The sequence below is a fragment of the Amia ocellicauda genome, chromosome 8 (genome assembly GCF_036373705.1).
Source record: "Amia ocellicauda isolate fAmiCal2 chromosome 8, fAmiCal2.hap1, whole genome shotgun sequence".
NCBI lineage: Eukaryota > Metazoa > Chordata > Actinopteri > Amiiformes > Amiidae > Amia > Amia ocellicauda.
Window position 1 is genome coordinate 33,385,265 of NC_089857.1, and position 18,872 is coordinate 33,404,136.

At 36.4% G+C, this 18,872-nt stretch overlaps 1 protein-coding gene across 1 annotated transcript in view; it reads left to right on the forward strand.

Annotated features, from left to right (window-relative positions):
- LOC136754893 (guanine nucleotide-binding protein subunit alpha-14) overlaps positions 1-18,872 on the forward strand; it is a 40,290-nt gene that overhangs the window by 16,512 nt on the left and 4,906 nt on the right. Inside the window, exons 2-3 of the mRNA XM_066711110.1 lie at positions 9,461-9,645; positions 17,916-18,070. Coding sequence (XP_066567207.1) covers positions 9,461-9,645; positions 17,916-18,070 — 340 coding nt within the window. The remainder of the gene's footprint in view (positions 1-9,460; positions 9,646-17,915; positions 18,071-18,872) is intronic.

An 18,872-nucleotide genomic window follows, 5' to 3' on the forward strand; every position in this document is an offset into this window, starting at 1 on the left:
TTCCTTGAAGCTCTGCTGTCATTCAGGGCATGCTAAATGGTATACATGTGAGCAGGGCTGTTGAAATGAACACATTGGAAAATACATACTCCACCACCTGTTGACAAAACTGGGTAAATAATTAGAAAGGCAGGAAAACATATTTCCAGTTGACCCCTCTTTAAATAGCAAGATGCGTCACACATTAGAACCCTTTCTGTACAGATAGTCTTTCCCTCTCTCTGTTTCCTAGGAATATTATCAGAGCTAACAAATCCTCTTTTGTTTCCTTGATTTCTTATCATGAGGTAATGACAAAAAAAAAAATATATAACAGAATGAGAATCAGATTGAGCAGTTGTGGCTTACCTATACTAATGTAGTTCATAATGTGGCCAAGCCCTAGGGTTTTTATATTTTGTTTTTATTTTTGTTCATGTTTCATGGTTTTTATTTTGGCAGCGCATTGCTTTCCAGTGGTGAAATATTGTTTGTTTATCACAGGAAACTCACCGCTAATGGAATCCTCTTGTTATGAGCAGCTGGAAATCTTAATGGCATCCAGCTACTTCTGCACTGTGTAATGACAATTCACTCTAACTTGAGTAGTGCTATTTCTCATTAAATAAAGAGTGTATAGACACAATTTGCATTGTACCTACAGATTAAGAGCCTGGATTATTGAAAGGAGTGCCGCTGCGCGGTAAGAGGCCCAGATCATACTTTATGTGGATGTGATTCTTTGCCTAAAAGGTGCTTCTAATTAGTCTATGACACTTGGTAGATTATATTAATAGATAGGTCAGCCTTATCACAATCCACTTCAAAACTCCATGTAATTGGAGACTTTATCTACATTTATCCAAGCTCTACCTTCAAAGAACTGTGTGGATCATACAAAGTTCCCTACATTACTTAAACTAAATAAGCTTTCTGATACATTCACTACCTTCTGTATAGTACACTAATGAAATGCCAAGTACAGGGAATTGAAATAATGTGAACTAATCTGCAGTTTATCCTACACAATAAATTACTGAAGGGAAGAGTGAAAAGTGTTCCAGAGTCTCAAGTCTCGGGTGAGTCACTCACTCCCTCTGGGAGGATCTGTCAGTGTTGGCAAACCGACAGTTTCTGTCTGGGGATGTGGATTTAATTTAGAAAGTAGGCCACACCAATGTGAAGGCACAAACTTTCAAACTTTCTGCTGTTACACATTTCATTACAATACTTTTCGATCCTTATCTTAGTCCAAACAAAAATAACAAAAAAATTACCTGGAGACAGACATCTCTCTTCATCCATGTATACAGGCCAGAGAGAGAGAGAGAGAGAGAAGCAAACCTCTGTATGAAGCTTCTCGTATCACAAAAGTTGTAATGTATGACTTATAGCCAAAACTCACCCACTCAAATTCTTGAAACAAAGCACCAAAACATTCAGAAAACTTTAGTGTTTGAACTCTACAAAGCATAAAAAAATAAAAATAGATGTAACCAGGCTGAAAGAGAAAAATAAAGTTAGGATTGGATGAAAACACGTAAAACACTTTTGAAAAGGTTTTAATTCATTTGTTTTGGTATATTTATATTAAGTTTCAACAGACTGCCACTTAAGATTTCCCTAAAAATGTATTGCAAGCTACAAGCAGTTGGAATTCTAATAGTGTTTTAAAGACGTATTGCTTTTATGAAAGTCTGTTTTAAGTTACAGTAGAACCAATGTGATTTTATTTATTTATTTATATTACAGTAATATTTCTTTACATTGAATGCAAACAATTCCTCACAATCTATCTGTGCACTTTTTGGTACCTGTAAAAAATGGGAAAAGGGTCTTGATTATATGTGGAATTAATCTGTTTGTAGATCACATGTACACAAGAAATGTCATGCCTCTGTACGTTTAAGTTGTTTCTGTTTGTTTATCATGGCTGTCCTTGATAATGAACAGTGTAGACTGACATTCATTAGGTTGTGTGCTTACAATAAAGGAGGTTGTAGGATATTCTTCTGTTGTCTGCCTCCTTGTTAAACCATGTTGATTTCTCTGTTGGATAAACTCAAGCTGCAGTCATTTAAGGAATAAGCTTGCATAAATACACAGAGAAGTTATCTAACCCAGACGTTCACAAGATGCCGTCTTGTCAGCAACAGGCTATGAAAAATGTGTTCATGTGTAACCCTTGGGTATCCGTATTGTGCACTGCTATCTGTGTGTGTGTGTGTGTGTGTGTGTGTGTGTGTCTACATGCATTCCTCTCAAGGCAGGCTTCCTCATCAAGACAAAAAACAAGCAGGATTCACAGGGTTGTTGCTTTATTGCTCAGCAGCTGTGACTTCAGGTCTGAATAGAGCAAGCCCAGAATCATACAAATAAAATAGTGAATAGTAAAAAGACACCCAGAAACTACAGATATGTGACATCAATTGTTCACCACACTCGATCTAACGTTTACAAAAAGGTTTCCAGGTCAAATATAATGCATTATAAACACTGTATTACCCAGATTTAAAGGAGCAGTGCATATTCCAATTGCATCTCTCTCACATGGAAAAGTAATAAAAAGGCAGACACTATCATTTTGTAATTATGTTTAAAATGTATTTGTTGACTTGAAATACAAATGGATTATGGAGAACTTCTTAATATTGGCAGTGTCTTGACATATATTGATCATGTACTTTTGAACTGATGAAGTGTTTTATATCCGTTTGACGATCTTGTCCTGTAATCATCTAAATGGAGCTGACGTATATTAAAAGAGCTGGTGTAACAGGTCATTAGGTTTAACAGCATTACAAGCACTTCGTTAAGATGCTGATTAAGTTACACAGTATCAGAAGTTATGAATGAGATTAATTACAGTACTCATTTTAGTACTGTCTTAATTTCATCAGTTTATGGTAACAGTTCACACCCGGTCCCCCGGTTTATTCTATCTAGCTTGTATCCAAGTTAAATCACACATGGATATTATCATGGCGTCTTGAATATACAATTAGGATACAAACTCTAGTTAAGGAAAGTTATTTTGGCTACAAGAAACTTTTATCCATTTTATCAGTTGGAGATTGTACCTCATGTTGGGGGATAAAATGAGCCTAAATCAGAAAGCTTGCTGTGTGTTATGGGTTTCTTGAATCTATCTTAAGGCAGCTTGTTTAAAACCAATCACCTGAAATGTTGCATTTTAGGATAATGATGAATAAAGTGTTTAAAGTGGTTCTCATGAAACACCCACTAGGATTCCTCTCCTTTGATGTGTTTCCAGGCACTACATGGGACGATTATAATATTGAATCCTCCTTCCAGGGAAGCAGCATAAGTGTGCTGTACTGACTATTCAAAGAAATGCTATTCCTTCCTTTCAGTCGCTGCTTACTGTAATATAAAAGCTCATCACTTCTTACCATTGGCCTTCACTATTAAAATAATTGCATGGTTGTAAAGAAGTCAGTAGATAAGTTATTAGGATGTGTATACATTAGATAATTGTTGTGCTCACCATGTTGTGGTGTAGGTGGAGAGTTTGATTTTAGTATTTGTGTTTAGCCATTTGTATTTATATAATATTAACATTATACCACTGAACTATAGTTTCCGTCCTAGAGTGTTAAATTACTTCCATTAGTTCCATTACCCATAACCTTTCCAGATCTCATTCCATTCAATATGTGGGTTTCAGTCCCATATACATGCTTCAGTCGAACTTGTGGGTGGGACTGAGCTGAAGACCGGCTCTTTCCTGGAGGCAATCTCAAAATGAATAATTATTGATGAAGTGGGCCATTGTTGTTGTAGGGGATAGGACAGTAAGTGTTGTCATCAAGTTGTGTAATCCTCAAACAACGCGGTAGTTACGTTCCTGGAAATTGCATTATTGGAAACACATATTCCCATAGAAACCCATGTTTAAACACCCGGCTTATGTTCCCAGAATTTCAAACAAGTACATAACAGCAACACAAAGTTAATATAAAAATACATTGTTTCACTTTTTACAATCAAATTTTTTTTGTCAGATCTCCGGCGATCTGAGTACTAAAGTTGATATCTCAAAAACCACAAAATATTCAGTTTGTGGTTTATATGAAACTAGAGACACTGAGCTTTTTAAAGAGTTTTACTTTTGAATGTATGGCCTTCTTAGCCTGAGCTGCAGCACTGTGCACTCAGGATACTTCTCAGTTTAAAGGGCTAATGTGCATATGTTTGCTTTTGTGTTTATTACTCTGTCAGCTGAGGGGTGTGTAGCTTGAAGTGGTGGGTAATTGAAAAGCTTAGATTATCAGCTTTCCAACCATACCAGGAACTTCTGTATACCCATACCCCATCAGAGGGGTAGTTAAATCTTTTGAGTACAATGGTTCAGTGGTTTGTGAATGTTCTTCACTGACTGAAGCTGACAGCCAATTGGATTTAAGAGTCTCTGAATGTTGGGCATTGCAGACACGTTGAGACCTCTATATACATTTCTCTCACAATCAAATGGAGAGCTTGTGTCTAATTTAACACTCAAATTAATAGATTTTCTGCTTTTAGCTACATTGCCTTTAGAATTGGTGTTAGCACACTTAGGAGCCATGAAAACGTTGGATTGCAGATGCAACCTTGGTTATCCGATATGAAGAAACAGTTCCCCCTGAGGGTGATGGGAAATGACCTTTAACCCGGAAACATTTTTGTGTTTCCAGAGTAAAGGTCATCTCTCATCACCCTCATGTTGTTTGAAGCTGTGTTATTTGAGGACAACCTGTACCTTTTATATTCTTTTTATTGTGCGCTTGTAATCCAACTTTTATTTATGATCATTAATAGTAAATAATGAGCTTTGGTTTAATTTTACTTGTTCTAGTCACTTAATTCATTATGGGGCTTAAACGTGCCTTCATATCATTAGGATTGGAGCCACAACATAGTAAGTTTGGTGATTTCCAAAATACATTATTTAGCCATCTTATGTGACGTTAGAGAAACTAATTTGTTCATGTATTTAACCCATATAAAAGGTTAAGCAGGAGATTATAGAGCATGTCAAGGGGCAGCACCTCACCCGATATTTTGTGGCAAAACTGCATTAAAATAACCCTCCACTAACACTAGCCTTTGGTTTTATTCTGCTGCAACACATTTGCTTTATAATACATCTCTCATTACAGCAAAGCACTGAATAGTCTTGTGTATATGATCTTTTAAAATCTGGGTCACCACACCCTGGTTTCACCCTGAAGCCACTGGATATTCATATTATTCATATGGTAATCCATGCAGAAGACTCTGTGACAGAGGCCTCTAGCATGAATCTCTCCCCTCGAGATTTATGGTAGTGTTTCCACCATTTCCATTATTTTAAAGATCAAAGTCTAAATCCTTACTGGACGCTGAAGAAGGCATTGAGTGTTCCTGTGACAACACATAATTTAAAGCACTTAATCAAGACCCATACAGGGTAAACAGGTCCTATCTGAGTTCCTGCTGTTGAACTCTATAATGGATTACACTGGAATTTCTGGCACAAGAGCTGGACAGTTATTATAACAAATGTCAAAAAAATAAACAGGGTTTTAATTATGTTGTTTAAGCATCGTGTAACTAAAACTTGCTTCAAACTGCACGGGTTGCAAAGCGATACAAAGACAATGTTAGTGAAATTCTTACAGCAGATACTTCTGTTGAAATTATATTTGGAATGTCACGCCAGATACAATGTTTTTTACAGTACTGTACAAAGAAAATTATTCATCCTTCCTTATTGGATAGTTTAAATTAGAAATGTGTAGTTTTATAGAATTATGATTTTATATTAAACTTGTAAACAAATACAACAGCTTAACAAAACAATATGCTTTTATGTGTTTGGTAAATAGTTTTTGCAAAACCTAGGCCTAATTGCTGAAAGTATCATTCACTAAAAAGGTTTATATAATTGCATGGTCTAGAGCTGCAAACCGTAGTTATGCAAAGGAAAGGTAATCCTTGATACAAGCCACACATTATTAAACTACTTGTTGTGGCATAGTCTCTCCCCATGCCAAAATAGTCATTACCAATAGGTAGTTGCTTTCAGAATTGGGAAGATCAAACCGCTAAAAAAGCGGATAATTATGCCATAACACAGAATGACAAAGGAGGCAGAAATATTTGGAATTTCTAGCAGTCAAATTTTGAGTTCAAACTAATAGGTACAAACAGGAATCTACTCTGATATTGGAGAGCAAGTTGAATATCTATATGAATCCATGTCTTATATCAGGTTTTTATAATGCACAGAATGCACAAGGTATAGATTTGATTTAGATTTTTCTAGGTTGCTTTTTTCGTTTGGCATACTTTGTCATAAAACAAATTTTGTCTTTGAGCTATATATATTTTATCAAGTATATTTACAATGCAGAGACTTTTAAGTAAATACACACCCAGGTTTGAAAGGAACACCTTCTGGAAACATACACAGCCCCGGTGAAATATGAGGGGGGGTTAAAACTTTCTAGTGCAGATAATTCCAATTTTATAATCTGTGGCAGGGAATATTTTGAGACACTTTATCAGGCATCAGTTGTGAAGAGCACACAAAAGTTCAGCAAGATTGTAAAGGGTTGTAAAGCACTTAGAGGACTCCAAACAGAGAACCTCACTGGAAGTGACATACTCAAACGCAAAGAATATGCCCAGCCTTGTCGCTTCATTGAACAAAAAACTACAAAAAAAATTAAAGATTTTTATAATCACCCGATTGATTGTCTGTGGTTGAAATACAAGCTTAAGGTGTGGTAAAAGGCATGCCTCTGCAGTACCTGCCATTGTTTAAACCTTGTAATTTTCTTTACATGTCACTGACGAATATACAGTGATCTTTTTGTTCCATGATTTCTGCTGTTACGCAATAAAAGCACCAAATTAATGAAAGGCAGAGCAAGACCACAGCATGTAAATTATTATAATTTTTGTTTTGATTTCTTTAGACAGACCTTCCACTCAAATAAACCGCATGAAGCTGTAAGTAGACGACTCAAATGAACTGGAATTCTCTTTAAAAGAAATTACAGTTCGATACACAGCAAACCGGACCTATACCAGTTTATGGAATGCACAATATAATTCCTTTCTTCGGCATCATGAAATACCACCAGCAAGTGGGTGAAGGTCCCCCCCACCCCATACACCCCAATATGAGAGCAATCCTACATAAAGTGAGACTTTTACATTATTCAAATCCACAACAATAAAAACAGGTTTGGATATTGAGCACTGTTCTTGTAGGACTCTTAACCTAAGAGGGGTGATGCGGTTGTAAAAAGACAACAAGAAAATGTCCTCTTGTGTTTCCTTTTGGGATTGTTTACATTCATATAAATCAAGTTCACTTTGTTTCTTCCTCTCAGTTGTATGAACAAAAACACAGAGGCCATTCATGGAGTACAGCAACTGGGGAGGAAGTGCCCTCTAGTGGGAATTGCAGATATGTTTTCTACATTGACAATCAGTCGCGTTTAATAAGACCAGGACATTACAAGTGACAAATCATGCCTTAGCACTAGTGTTAAGCACAAGAAATAGATGGATGTAGTTCATTCCCTTGTCAATATTGTTATTAGATTCAAAACTGCTGCATGAAGTTAATTGATCCCCAAATCATGTGCTCAGAAGAAGAATAGAGTATGACAGTGCTGACGATAAACTTTGTCATTTCTCTTTGTAAGATGGCCTGGTTGTTCAGAACAAAAGAACATAAGAAAGTTTACAAATGAGAGGAGGCCATTTGACCCATCGTGCTTGTTTGGTGTGCATTAAGTGATCCAAGGATACTATCCAGTCTATTTTTGAATGTTCCCAATGTTCACTTTTCATTGTATTGTACATGCTGTTATAACTGCAAATTAAGTAATAAAATGTATTAAAGGAATTTAATAAAAGCTCCCAATATGGTTTTCAAGTCAGGGATTGGTCTGTTAATGGGTATGTGTAACCAAAGGTAGCAGTTTTTTCTTTCTTTGTGGATGTTGTGGACCCCCTAGCCATAATCTAAATATTGGATTAGAGATATTTTCTACTGGGTCTAATGGACTAAACTTTAGGCAGACAGATCATAACTGGGGTTAATTTAGGTTTTCTCAACATTCTTGTGCTGCTTTTATTTTGGCCCTTTAAAAAAAATGTTTTTCAGTGTTTTCATATATTTTGCTTTCCCTTCATGGTATCTGAAATGGAGCATGGAAAATGCTATAAACTGTTTAAGAATACTTCCTTTTGGCATTCTGTTTAGTACAAGCAACCCAGTTTTTGTACTTTAAATTGCTTGCTTTCTTAATGTGTAAATATATATTTCCAAGTACTAATTTAGTCTTCAACAATGTTTGGTTAATCTGTTGGTTAATGTCAGACTAACATGAAATATCTATGGCATTTTCAGGATAGGCAGTATAACACTTGCCTGCTATAAATAAAACCTTCGGATGCCTTTAATCGTGAAACAATGCTTGCTCTTATTTTTTTCTCCATGGAGAATTATGTGTTATTTGGATATGCAAATGCCAATAATTCCACAATTTTTTTCTATAAACCTGCAATCAGTCACTTTCAATGGAAACAATTAACTATACAGAGATGTTATGACCTCCACTGCAATTTGGAAGAAAAACAGTTGAAGCATGTTTTGGTGATGTAGTTCATGTTTTCTTGAAAGTATGCTCGCACTGATGCCAGGAAACATGTTGATATTGGCTTTGGGTGAAAAAGTGTCTGTGTCACAGATAATTCACTGAAATTCATCCCTTACCTCCCTTTCCTGTTGGACCAAGAAATACAAATCCAGTTAAGGAGGTGAGCTCCAAAGAGCAAAGACCTTCAGAGGCCCGAGGTTCTTTATAATTTTATCAGGGCACAAGTTGTTTTGACTTTTGCCTGGATTAAAATCACTTATCTTTCTCTTTCCCGCACAACTGCGGCAACAGTGTGCACGTACACCATCTCTCTCACACACAACTACACTGCAACACCAATTACATTAAGCTAATTGTAGGCCATTAAAGCATCTGAGGTGCCGTACATTTACCTCCACAATAATGCTCCATTACTGATATTGTACAGAGCTTACAACTCATTACATTCTAATGGAAATGCGAATATGCACTTAAGTAAATGTATTTCTTACAATTCTTTGCCTTGTGTTCATGTATAATATATAATTTCCTATGAATTAATTCTTCACTGCAATTGTCAGTGATTTTCCATGAGGTTATTGTGATTAATGATGGATTTAATTGTTTTTACATTGATGCTGGGCAACATGATGTTCTATCTACAGCCAATTTAAAAATGCAGAAATTGTAAATTACCCAAACCTAGTGTAACCTTTGACTAAAGGCTGTAAAACAAAAATGTGTGTAAATACTTAAAGATCACATTACATAATGTATATTTCAAGTGCATGAAAATACAGTAATAACAACAACGGTTCTGTTTTCTGATTGTGTCGTAGGTACTGGGGAGAGCGGCAAAAGCACTTTCATTAAACAGATGAGGATCATCCATGGAGCTGGATACACAGATGAGGACAAGAAGGACTACACCAAGCTGGTGTATCAGAACATATTCACTGCCATGCAGTCCATGGTCAGAGCCATGGAAACACTGCAGATACAGTACCAAGATCAACAGAACCAAGTAAGTGCACTGACGGACTGTATTTGTGTGTGTGTGGTGGGGGGGTAGAGGCATGAGCTGTATGTGGGTGTAAAGACCAGATAATTTTTAGTAGTATAGTAATAATGTAGTATAAGGTAGAAGTGTATAAGGTAACTGAATGTATTCACAATGCAGTCAGTTTATGTTATCATTTGCGGTCATGTTTCTTCTATTCGGGTTACAGTTTCTCCCATGAGAACTGATATCAAGTCATATTGAGGTGTCAGGCCAGGTCAGATGTCGGATCTTCTTTTAGTGTCCAAGCACATGGCACTGTAACCCTACTTTTTACATGTACTAATTGACGGCTCTACATAGCGTAGAGATCTGACGGTTTTGGAATGTGTCTCTATCTGCCCTTGTTTGTTTTTGTCCAGTTTTACCAGTGAGAGTTAGGGGGGACTTCCTGTGAAGGACTTGTCTGTGTGTAATAACATATTTTTAAGTGCTTTCTTTTGTGAGTATAATATATATAGAATGATAAAATTGCACTATGCTTGCTCCTTGCCTGAATTCCATAAAACATAAGAATACAGATCAAAACGCTTCTTTCCCAGATAGTATAAAGAAACAGTGCAGTACTTTTGAAACAGCACTGTGTAATGCTGACCAAAATATTTGGAAATGCAAGATCAGTCACAAAAGCAAACCAAAGTTAAGCCTTTGCTACACATTTGGGTATGTGTAAATGCTGTTTTTCGATACAGCCATCAAATTAGCATGTCAATTTGCTTGTCAAAGAAAGAGCTTAATTGTGGATAGGTTTATTTCCATAAGAAAATATAGACTCATTATTTTTCCTTTTCTGTCACAATAATTGTTCAACTTCATAATTTAGTTAGTTAGTTTCTAATTGGTTTTCATTGTTTTAATATTTTTTAATCTGTTTTTAGAATTTTTATAACATCTCATTTTTTTGATAGAGACAAAAAAGACTGAATGCATCAGAGAAATATTTTATTACAATTTGATTAAAGAAAAAAACACTTGCATTCCTCAGGTTCTCAATCTAGTATCTGTTGTGTAGTTGATATTGCACTATGCCCTTTCTAAAAAAGGTGCAGTGTCAGCTGTGAGGAATTTCTGCATTATATTTATCTTAGGAAAATATTCACTTGCAGATATTAACAGTAGCCGTCACTGTAAAACTATAAAATTCAGCTGCTCTTTGGTTTCCTGATTATTGCTCAAAATAATGTAGTAGCCAAATACTCTGAAATGTAATGACCAGTTGGTGCCATTGTCTGTTGCCGACTGAAATCAAATGTGCATAACAGCTGATATTTCAAATACAGCTCATTAGATAACCATTCATGAAATTTCACTATTGTTCTATTTCTCACGGTAGTATCTCAGATAGTGGATACACTGTAGATTGTGTTTGCTCTGCCTTACTGGAGGTACCACAATCTATCGGAGAGCTCTGAGCACGTCCTTTTTGCGTGATGCCTATCTCTAGGACACAAGGCACTGATAGTTCCTTCTCACACCCTAATTTTGACTATTTCATAGAATAATGAATAATGAATATTTGGACATGAACAGTTAAAGTGAGTATGTACAAAGGATTAGCAACACATTAAAATCAACTTAGATGGTTTGCGCCCCACCTGGTCTCACCTTCCCACAACACCCCTCTCCTCTGTCAAGACCTTCATTAAAGAGGCAGATATCTAAAAAACAATGTGGACTTCTCTTTGTGGTTCCATATTCTGTCCTCTTAGCTTTGCCGCCTTTTTCCCAGGTGCGTTTATAGAGGTGTGGTTAAACACCAAACTGGAGAAACCTCCTATGGAAAGGAAGTAGAAGCAGAACCCATGTTCTAGTATCATGTGACAAGACCAGTACAACTTGTCTGTCTGGTTCATTCATGGATTATCATTGGGAGTGTGTGGTTTAAGATTTTAAAACAATACAGTCCCTGCAGAATTATTCTTTCTCAGCCTCTGTTATGTTTAAGTGCTCTGAGCTGTTACCACCAAAACACTTCAGAATTCAGAATTTAAAAATTGATTCACTATTTTCCAGTGATTGTTTTTCATCTTAAGATATTACTTACATTGTTAGAAAAGCATTAAATGTTTTTTACACTCCAACAACCCTTTCAATTACTATTACTGCCGTTTAATAAAGCAAGATGGCATGTAGTTAATGTGGAAAAACTCATGACTGTCTTTCCTCCACCATTAAATTAACGAATATGAATATGAACCAATTGGTCTGTATTTCTTCCATGTACAGAATTTAAACTGTGTTCTTGAATTTAGCTGATTTATTCACTGAATTTAATCTACTCCCAGCATCGCCCAAACTGTGATTATCATTAAAAACATGGACATCTGTCTAATATTAAGATCTTTCCAGAGGAAGGTGTGCCCTCATAAACTCCAAGATACATTAATGAAAGTTAAAAAATAATGTAAGAACGTGTTTGTTCGAGGAGTGTCATGGAACACACATACCTATGGTTTTCCATCAAATGACTTTCACTGGAAAACATGGTGCTTTACGGAAATTTTAGTTTTTTTGTTTGTTTTTTCCCAGCCACCAAGTGAGGTGGTTAACCAGCATTGTACTGTCCTCTATGAATAATAATATGGGCAGACAAGCTACAGTGGGCACAGTGTTTGTCTTATCGTAAGCCTTGTTGATGCCGAATAACTGGCAAAAGAAACAAGCAAAGAAAAAATGCAATGCAATAGGATTGTGCGGGAGTGTCTAAATACAGATTTGTATTTTGTTGTCATGGTGTATTTCCAATTTTGAAATGCAACCAAACATCAACCACATGCTTCGTCAGAGCAGGGACAGGAAACTCTTGATGTGGGTGGTATTCGAGGCGGGTTCTCCACCTGGTTGACAGGTTAGTTTATATGCCTACCAAGCCATGAGTTTCAAAGCTCAGTGAAGTAATAATTATTATTCTGAATAAGTACTATACATAAGAATTTAGCTGTAGTGAAAATATTCATGCTCTTCATTTGAAATTGGTTAGTCATTTAGTCATTGATTTAGCTGAATAAACATTGTTCATTTAAACTGCACTTATTCTTCAGTTTAATATTTTCAGAGTTTGTTAAGTGCAGATTGAGAGTAGAAGAAACAAAATATTCCATCCATAACTCCACTGGAATAACTGTTGTTTAATTAAGTTTATTCACTGCTAACAATCCTTACAATACACACACACGCACGCACACACACACACACAGAAACGGGCACGTTTACCCAGTCCATTCAAACTGTGCTCTCTGGAGAGGAGTAAAGCTTTTGTTCAGTATTTAAATACTAAAGCAAATATGTGTCTTCTCATTTGAATGTTCAAAGTTTACAAAGGAAACTTGGTGTGGAGCCCTAAGTAGAGTATGTGTGGTGGTGTACATGAATATACAAAAAGGAATAGCTTTGCTCTCTTGTGGAGGCCCAGATTCTCTACAGTGCTGCTGTGAATTGTTCACTGCCCACTGGAGTAATGATAGGTCTGGATTTTGTTTAGTAATTGAAGGTGTAAAACAGCTCTAGGAACTAACATTGTCTAAAGCCTATGTTGTGCCTTTAAGTCTTTAGCTGAACTGTGTAGTGTATTCATAAATAAACACCTAATCTTACAGTCTCTCATACTTCTCAATCTGAAGTAACATGACAGCTTGTTTTCTTGTAGACTTAAACTTAAACAAACCTATAAACATGCCCACTCCGTAGGTATTCATAAAGATTTGATCAGTTCTCCAATAAAACTGTGAACCTCTAGTAAAACGTTGTTGTGTGTGTTTGTGTAGAAAATAGCTATATAATGTGATAATGTGACAGTGTGACCAGCTTTGGTCTGTCCGTTTTGCTTTGCTTAGCCCAGGTAAGGGCGTCTGCCAAGAAATAAACAACACAAGTGTATCTCGGTTTCATAGGAAAGATAACAGTTGATCTGTCGTCTCATTAAATAATAATTTACCTATGAGTCATGAAGAGTAGCATTCACCTCAATAGAACCCATCGTTAACCGAAATATCCCTCAAACACTTTAATTTGTAGTCTCCTACCTTGATTTAGACAAGTCTGTAATTATTTTCCAATAATTTAATTTGAGCTTCTGAGGTATTTTAATTTTGCTGGGCTGTACTCCAGCTATTGAGTTAGAGCCCAGATAAACAATATCACTACAGGCAACATCAGGGAAATGCATTTCAGATAATGTAATCAAACTTTGTAGTATATTGTACCAGCTGTATAATAAGCCCATAATAATAATGAACTGATCCGAAGTGGTATTCCCCAATTATATCGTATGAATTTATTTGAATACATGAATAATGTGGCATTTTAATTTGAAGTAAAAGTAAATAAAGTACTTGTTTCCAAATTTTAACACAGAAACTAAAACCAAACAAAACAAAGCAAAACACACCACTTAAAGCAATAATTGTGTTTATTTTCTCTTCTTTTTCCTACTAGCCCAATTCATCATGCTAAGTATGATAAGGGCTGTATCCAATCCATCAGCTTCACATGAAAACCCCTCATCAGAGATCACAGAGATAGTACTTTGATAGGCAGGCACTGTGCAGCTTGGTGATTAGGACATCCCAGGGTTAGACAGTTTTGTGTCTGTGCTGTCCGACTCCTGTCAAAGCTTAGTCCGTTATCCTCCAGAAATACTTACACTGGGACTGCTTCCATCTCACAAGTGAGAGGAAATATACAACAAAACTGCTGGTCTTCTGGGAGATGTTTAGTTTACTTTCCAAAAACTCCAGCTAAGATTATTGTTTCAACTCCAGATAGTGCATGAAAAATATAGCATACCCACAGGCTGTTTACAGTACTGTAAAGCCCTGCTTAAATTGTTTGGAGAGAAAATACTTACTTACAAGTATTAGGCATCAGAAAACTTTGATGGGGAAAAACAAAATGAAATAAAATGTAAACTGTAACAGTGTGAGAGAGAAGAAACAATAACCATTGCTTGATTTTAAATTGATATCATAAATAAATCAGGGTTCACCCAGATATATGAAATATGAAACCATGTCACTTTGGCAGTACTTCCGAAATGACCAGTCATTTCATTAAGCCTTGGAATTTGATCGTTTAAACAATACATTAAAAACCCTAATTAAATCCAACTAAAGTATTGTTGCGTCGTGCAGTGTTTTTGCGTCCTTTTATGAATGGCTAAAAGGAAATTTTACATTTCTCCGCCTGATCCATATCAGTACATATTTCCCCCTGTTATATTCATCATTAATTTAAAAGCTGCTGCTGACCCATGACGTTTTCCTGACGCCTGAGCTCCCTCTTGTGGTTGAATGTAATATTCAAAATGGTTTTAATTCTCCTGCAGTGCTAGTGCTCTTGAAGCTGTTTCAACATTGTTTTAGGTACAGCTGTTCATTCTTCTAATTTAACCAATGTATTGTTCCTCCCCATATGCAAATTGTATGGTTTGTAGATTTTTTAAAAAAGATGCTGTGTTAATTGCTTCCTTTTGTCTGTTATTTCTGGCAACAAGATTCTGGTACTGAAATACTGTATTTCCTTCCGAGAGATCCCAACAACTTCCCAATCATTACTGTAAATTATAAATGTGTCTGGCTCCCATCACCACTCATGTACAGTGACAGCAGAGAAGATTTTATTTTTTGTAAAAGCCTCCTTAGCTTAGTATTGTTTTCCGAGGAAGTGGCTTGTGTTTTAACTTCCAGAGACGCATGAAAACCTTAAAAGGTTTTAAAGGGAAACATATATAAAGGCTTTGCTATTTTCATGAAAACTATGTTCCACAGATGAAATACAATTATTTTCAAGCTCTGTTGTAAGTGCTTGAGACATTCTCACCTTTCTTGGGAGACCGTTTTTCTTCTCCCTTTGATGTTCAGCGTGCCAAGAGTTCACATGTTTTATTTGGCTCGTCTTCTGCAACATAGTTTTCCTTAAAATGTTTAATTTTATAAGCACTGGGTCTTTTCACTGAACATTTCATAACTTTGATATTATCAACCTTTTAGAGTAAACGTTCAGTATTTTCTTATTATAATAAAATTACCAAATAAGGAGTGGATTTTATAGAGGTGCAGTGAAGAATTTGGCAGGGGTGCATGCTTTCTTGCAGATTTTCACTGGCAAACTATTATTTCCTGGACTAGAGATTTGCTATCAGTTTTGTGTATCAAGAAGTATCAGGGATTCAGAGTTGTTTAAAATATTTGTGTGCTTGTATATAGACCCACATACACAGAAGCACAGACTCTTCTGCGTTAAGTCTTCAGTGTTTATGGTTTAGTGACATGTTCCTGTTTGCAGCAAAGGTTGGTGAGCTGCAATAAGCAGGGCCCCCATTTAAAGCAGTTTCCTTTGATATGGACAGATCTGATATGGAATTGAAATCGACAGCAACGTGCTTGCTGTGTAGGAAACGATTAGCCCTGAACATTCAAACAGTCAGTCTTGTCTTCTCTTGTAGTTAAGTTCCATATGATTCGGACACTTCAGATCAGTATCTTCTTAGTATCTGTTGTTTCTCTTTCCCTTTCTCCCTTTTATTATACGTTTTTTAATTTCTCTACAGACAAGACCACATTTAATCACAATTTTTTTTATTTCCTCTTAAGAACAGGATGTTCTTACAATATGCCTTTCATGAGCGAGATTAGTTTAGTCCCAGGTTTGCTTTTTCCTCCAGGTTCAGACCTTTGGTTTCCCTAATCATTATTCTTATATAGTTGCAAATAAGTGAAGTTTTGCACCCTATTTCCCTTGGCTTTTCCAATCTCTTGCACATCCTGGTTTGTGTTCATCTGCCTCTCATTTGCAAGAGGTCAGTGGAAGATAAGCAAATGCGTGTCCCTTTTATTTCTTTAAGCAATCTCGACCTGAATTGAAGTTTGCATTTTACATTCAATTTGAAGTTTGCATTTAAGTTCCTGAAATAATTACTTTTTTGTTCGTTGTTTTAGCTTGTTTAAAACATATTTAAATAATTAATGTTTGTGGGCAGCATGATTTATAAGTTTGGTGATAATGTATTAATTAATGTAATACTCACATTCAGGATAGAAATTACAACTGACACCAATTCATGCAACATATTGCATCTTAACTGCATTCCTACACTGCAGATCTGTCAAACTGTTCCTGTACAAAATGTTTGATTTAAGTAGTTTTTTATTATCTTCTGTCAAATCTGATTCCTCCTATTGTGAGACATCAGTGGTAGTGCTAATGCTGATGCTATTTAGTTAGAAGTGTCTTTCCATTTCTATATTACAAGAACATTGAAGAGCCATTTAAAAAGCTAATTGTTTTTGTTTTGTTTGTATTTGTGTAACTTAACTTTCAATACATCATCACGCTAAATTGGATATAGACAATATAATAATATAATGACTCTTGTGGTGGTGCAAGTGACTTTCACATAGTTCAGTTTGTTAGATTATGCAGACCATTCATTTTGCTTTCATCCCTTCTTTTACATATTGATTAATAATGAATGAGTGGGGGGGTAAAGCGGTGAAGTGCCATTGCTAAACGATGTTAGAAAACCCTCAGCAGTTGCATGTGTGGTTTGTATTTGGATGTGGTTGTTTGTGTCTTGTAAATACTTTAGTGCTGCAGAGCCACAATTTCTCACTGTCTGCTTTTATCTCGAAGGCAACACAATTAAAAACTGTCTGCTTCTAGGAAAGTTGTCATGACTACTTTCCAGTGACGGACTACACTTCTTACATCACTTTGAGATCTTTCGGGTGTCTTTGCTCCTGGTTAAAGAGTGTTTATGATCCTAATGAGCTGTTAGCGCTCTAATCAGTGTGGAGCACAGCTGGAGACGACTTGAAACACAGCGAAACCAAGCGTACAAAACCCCTAGCTTGATAGCATTTGCATTGCAAATGGAGACAGGATGTTCCCCTAGAGGGAATGGTTTTGTTTTCATTTGTTGTTTAGCTTTCATTATTCACATCAATCATAAGGGATTATCAAAGACAATCACATACAGAACTGTGAGTGTGTGGGAAGAGTTTTCCTGGCACTCTACCTGAAACTAAACTAGCAATAGTGCAGAGGTCCATGTGTCTAGTTACTCAAATTACATTACCATGTTGGAGGCAGTGTGATTCATAACTTTAGTGTAAATGAATTAAACTAAAAAATCAAATACCCCACTCACTAGGTATGGGTGTTAAAGTGTCATGTTAAGCGTTGTCAACATATTACCTAATGTAAACACTATCAGTAATTGCTTATTTTTGCTTTAGGAAGATTCAAAAATTATTGATGAAGTGGAAGTAGACAAGGTCACCACACTGGAGAAAAAACAAATAGAGGTCATCAGGAAGTTATGGAATGATCCTGGAATCCAGGAATGCTACGACCGAAGACGAGAATATCAGTTGACAGATTCGGCTAAATAGTAAGTACCCAGCAATGCTTAAAAGCAGTTATTGTTTATGTATATACATCTACTATATTAATGATCTGGACTCTGGGATAGTTAGCAAACTTGTCAAATTTGCAGATGACACTAAAATAGGTGGCTCAGCAGATACAATCTTGGCAGCACAGGCTATTCAGAGGGACTCAGATAATATTCACTTGTGCGCCGACACCTGGCAGATGAAATTCAATGTAGACAAGTGCAAGGTATTACATGCAGGTAACAAAAATATCCACTATAATTACACTATGGGAGGAACAGAACTAGATGAAGTAACGCATGAGAAAGACCTAGGAGTCTATGTGGACGCCTCACTTTCTCCATCCAAGCAATGTGGGGAAGCAATAAAAAAGGCAAACAGAATGTTAGGGTATATTGTCAAAAGTGTAGAATTGAGAACAAGGGCAGTAATGTTCAGACTGTACAATGCACTAGTTAGAGCTCATCTGGATACTGTGTGCAGTTCTGGGCTCGACACTTCAAGAAAGATATCGCTGCTCTAGAGGCAGTTCAGAGGAGAGCAACCAGACTTATTCCAGGTCTGAAGGGAATGTCCTACTGAGAGACTGAGGACCTGAACCTTTTCACCTGGAGACTACGTGGGGACTTGATTCAAGTCTTCAAAATCATGAAAGGCATCGACCACATCAAACCAGAGGAGCTTTTCCAGATCAGCAGGGACACACGCACCCAGGGACACAAATGGAAATTGAGCTTCCACACAGAGTTGTCACAATCTGGAACAAACTCCCCAGTGATGTGGTTGAAGCTGAAAATT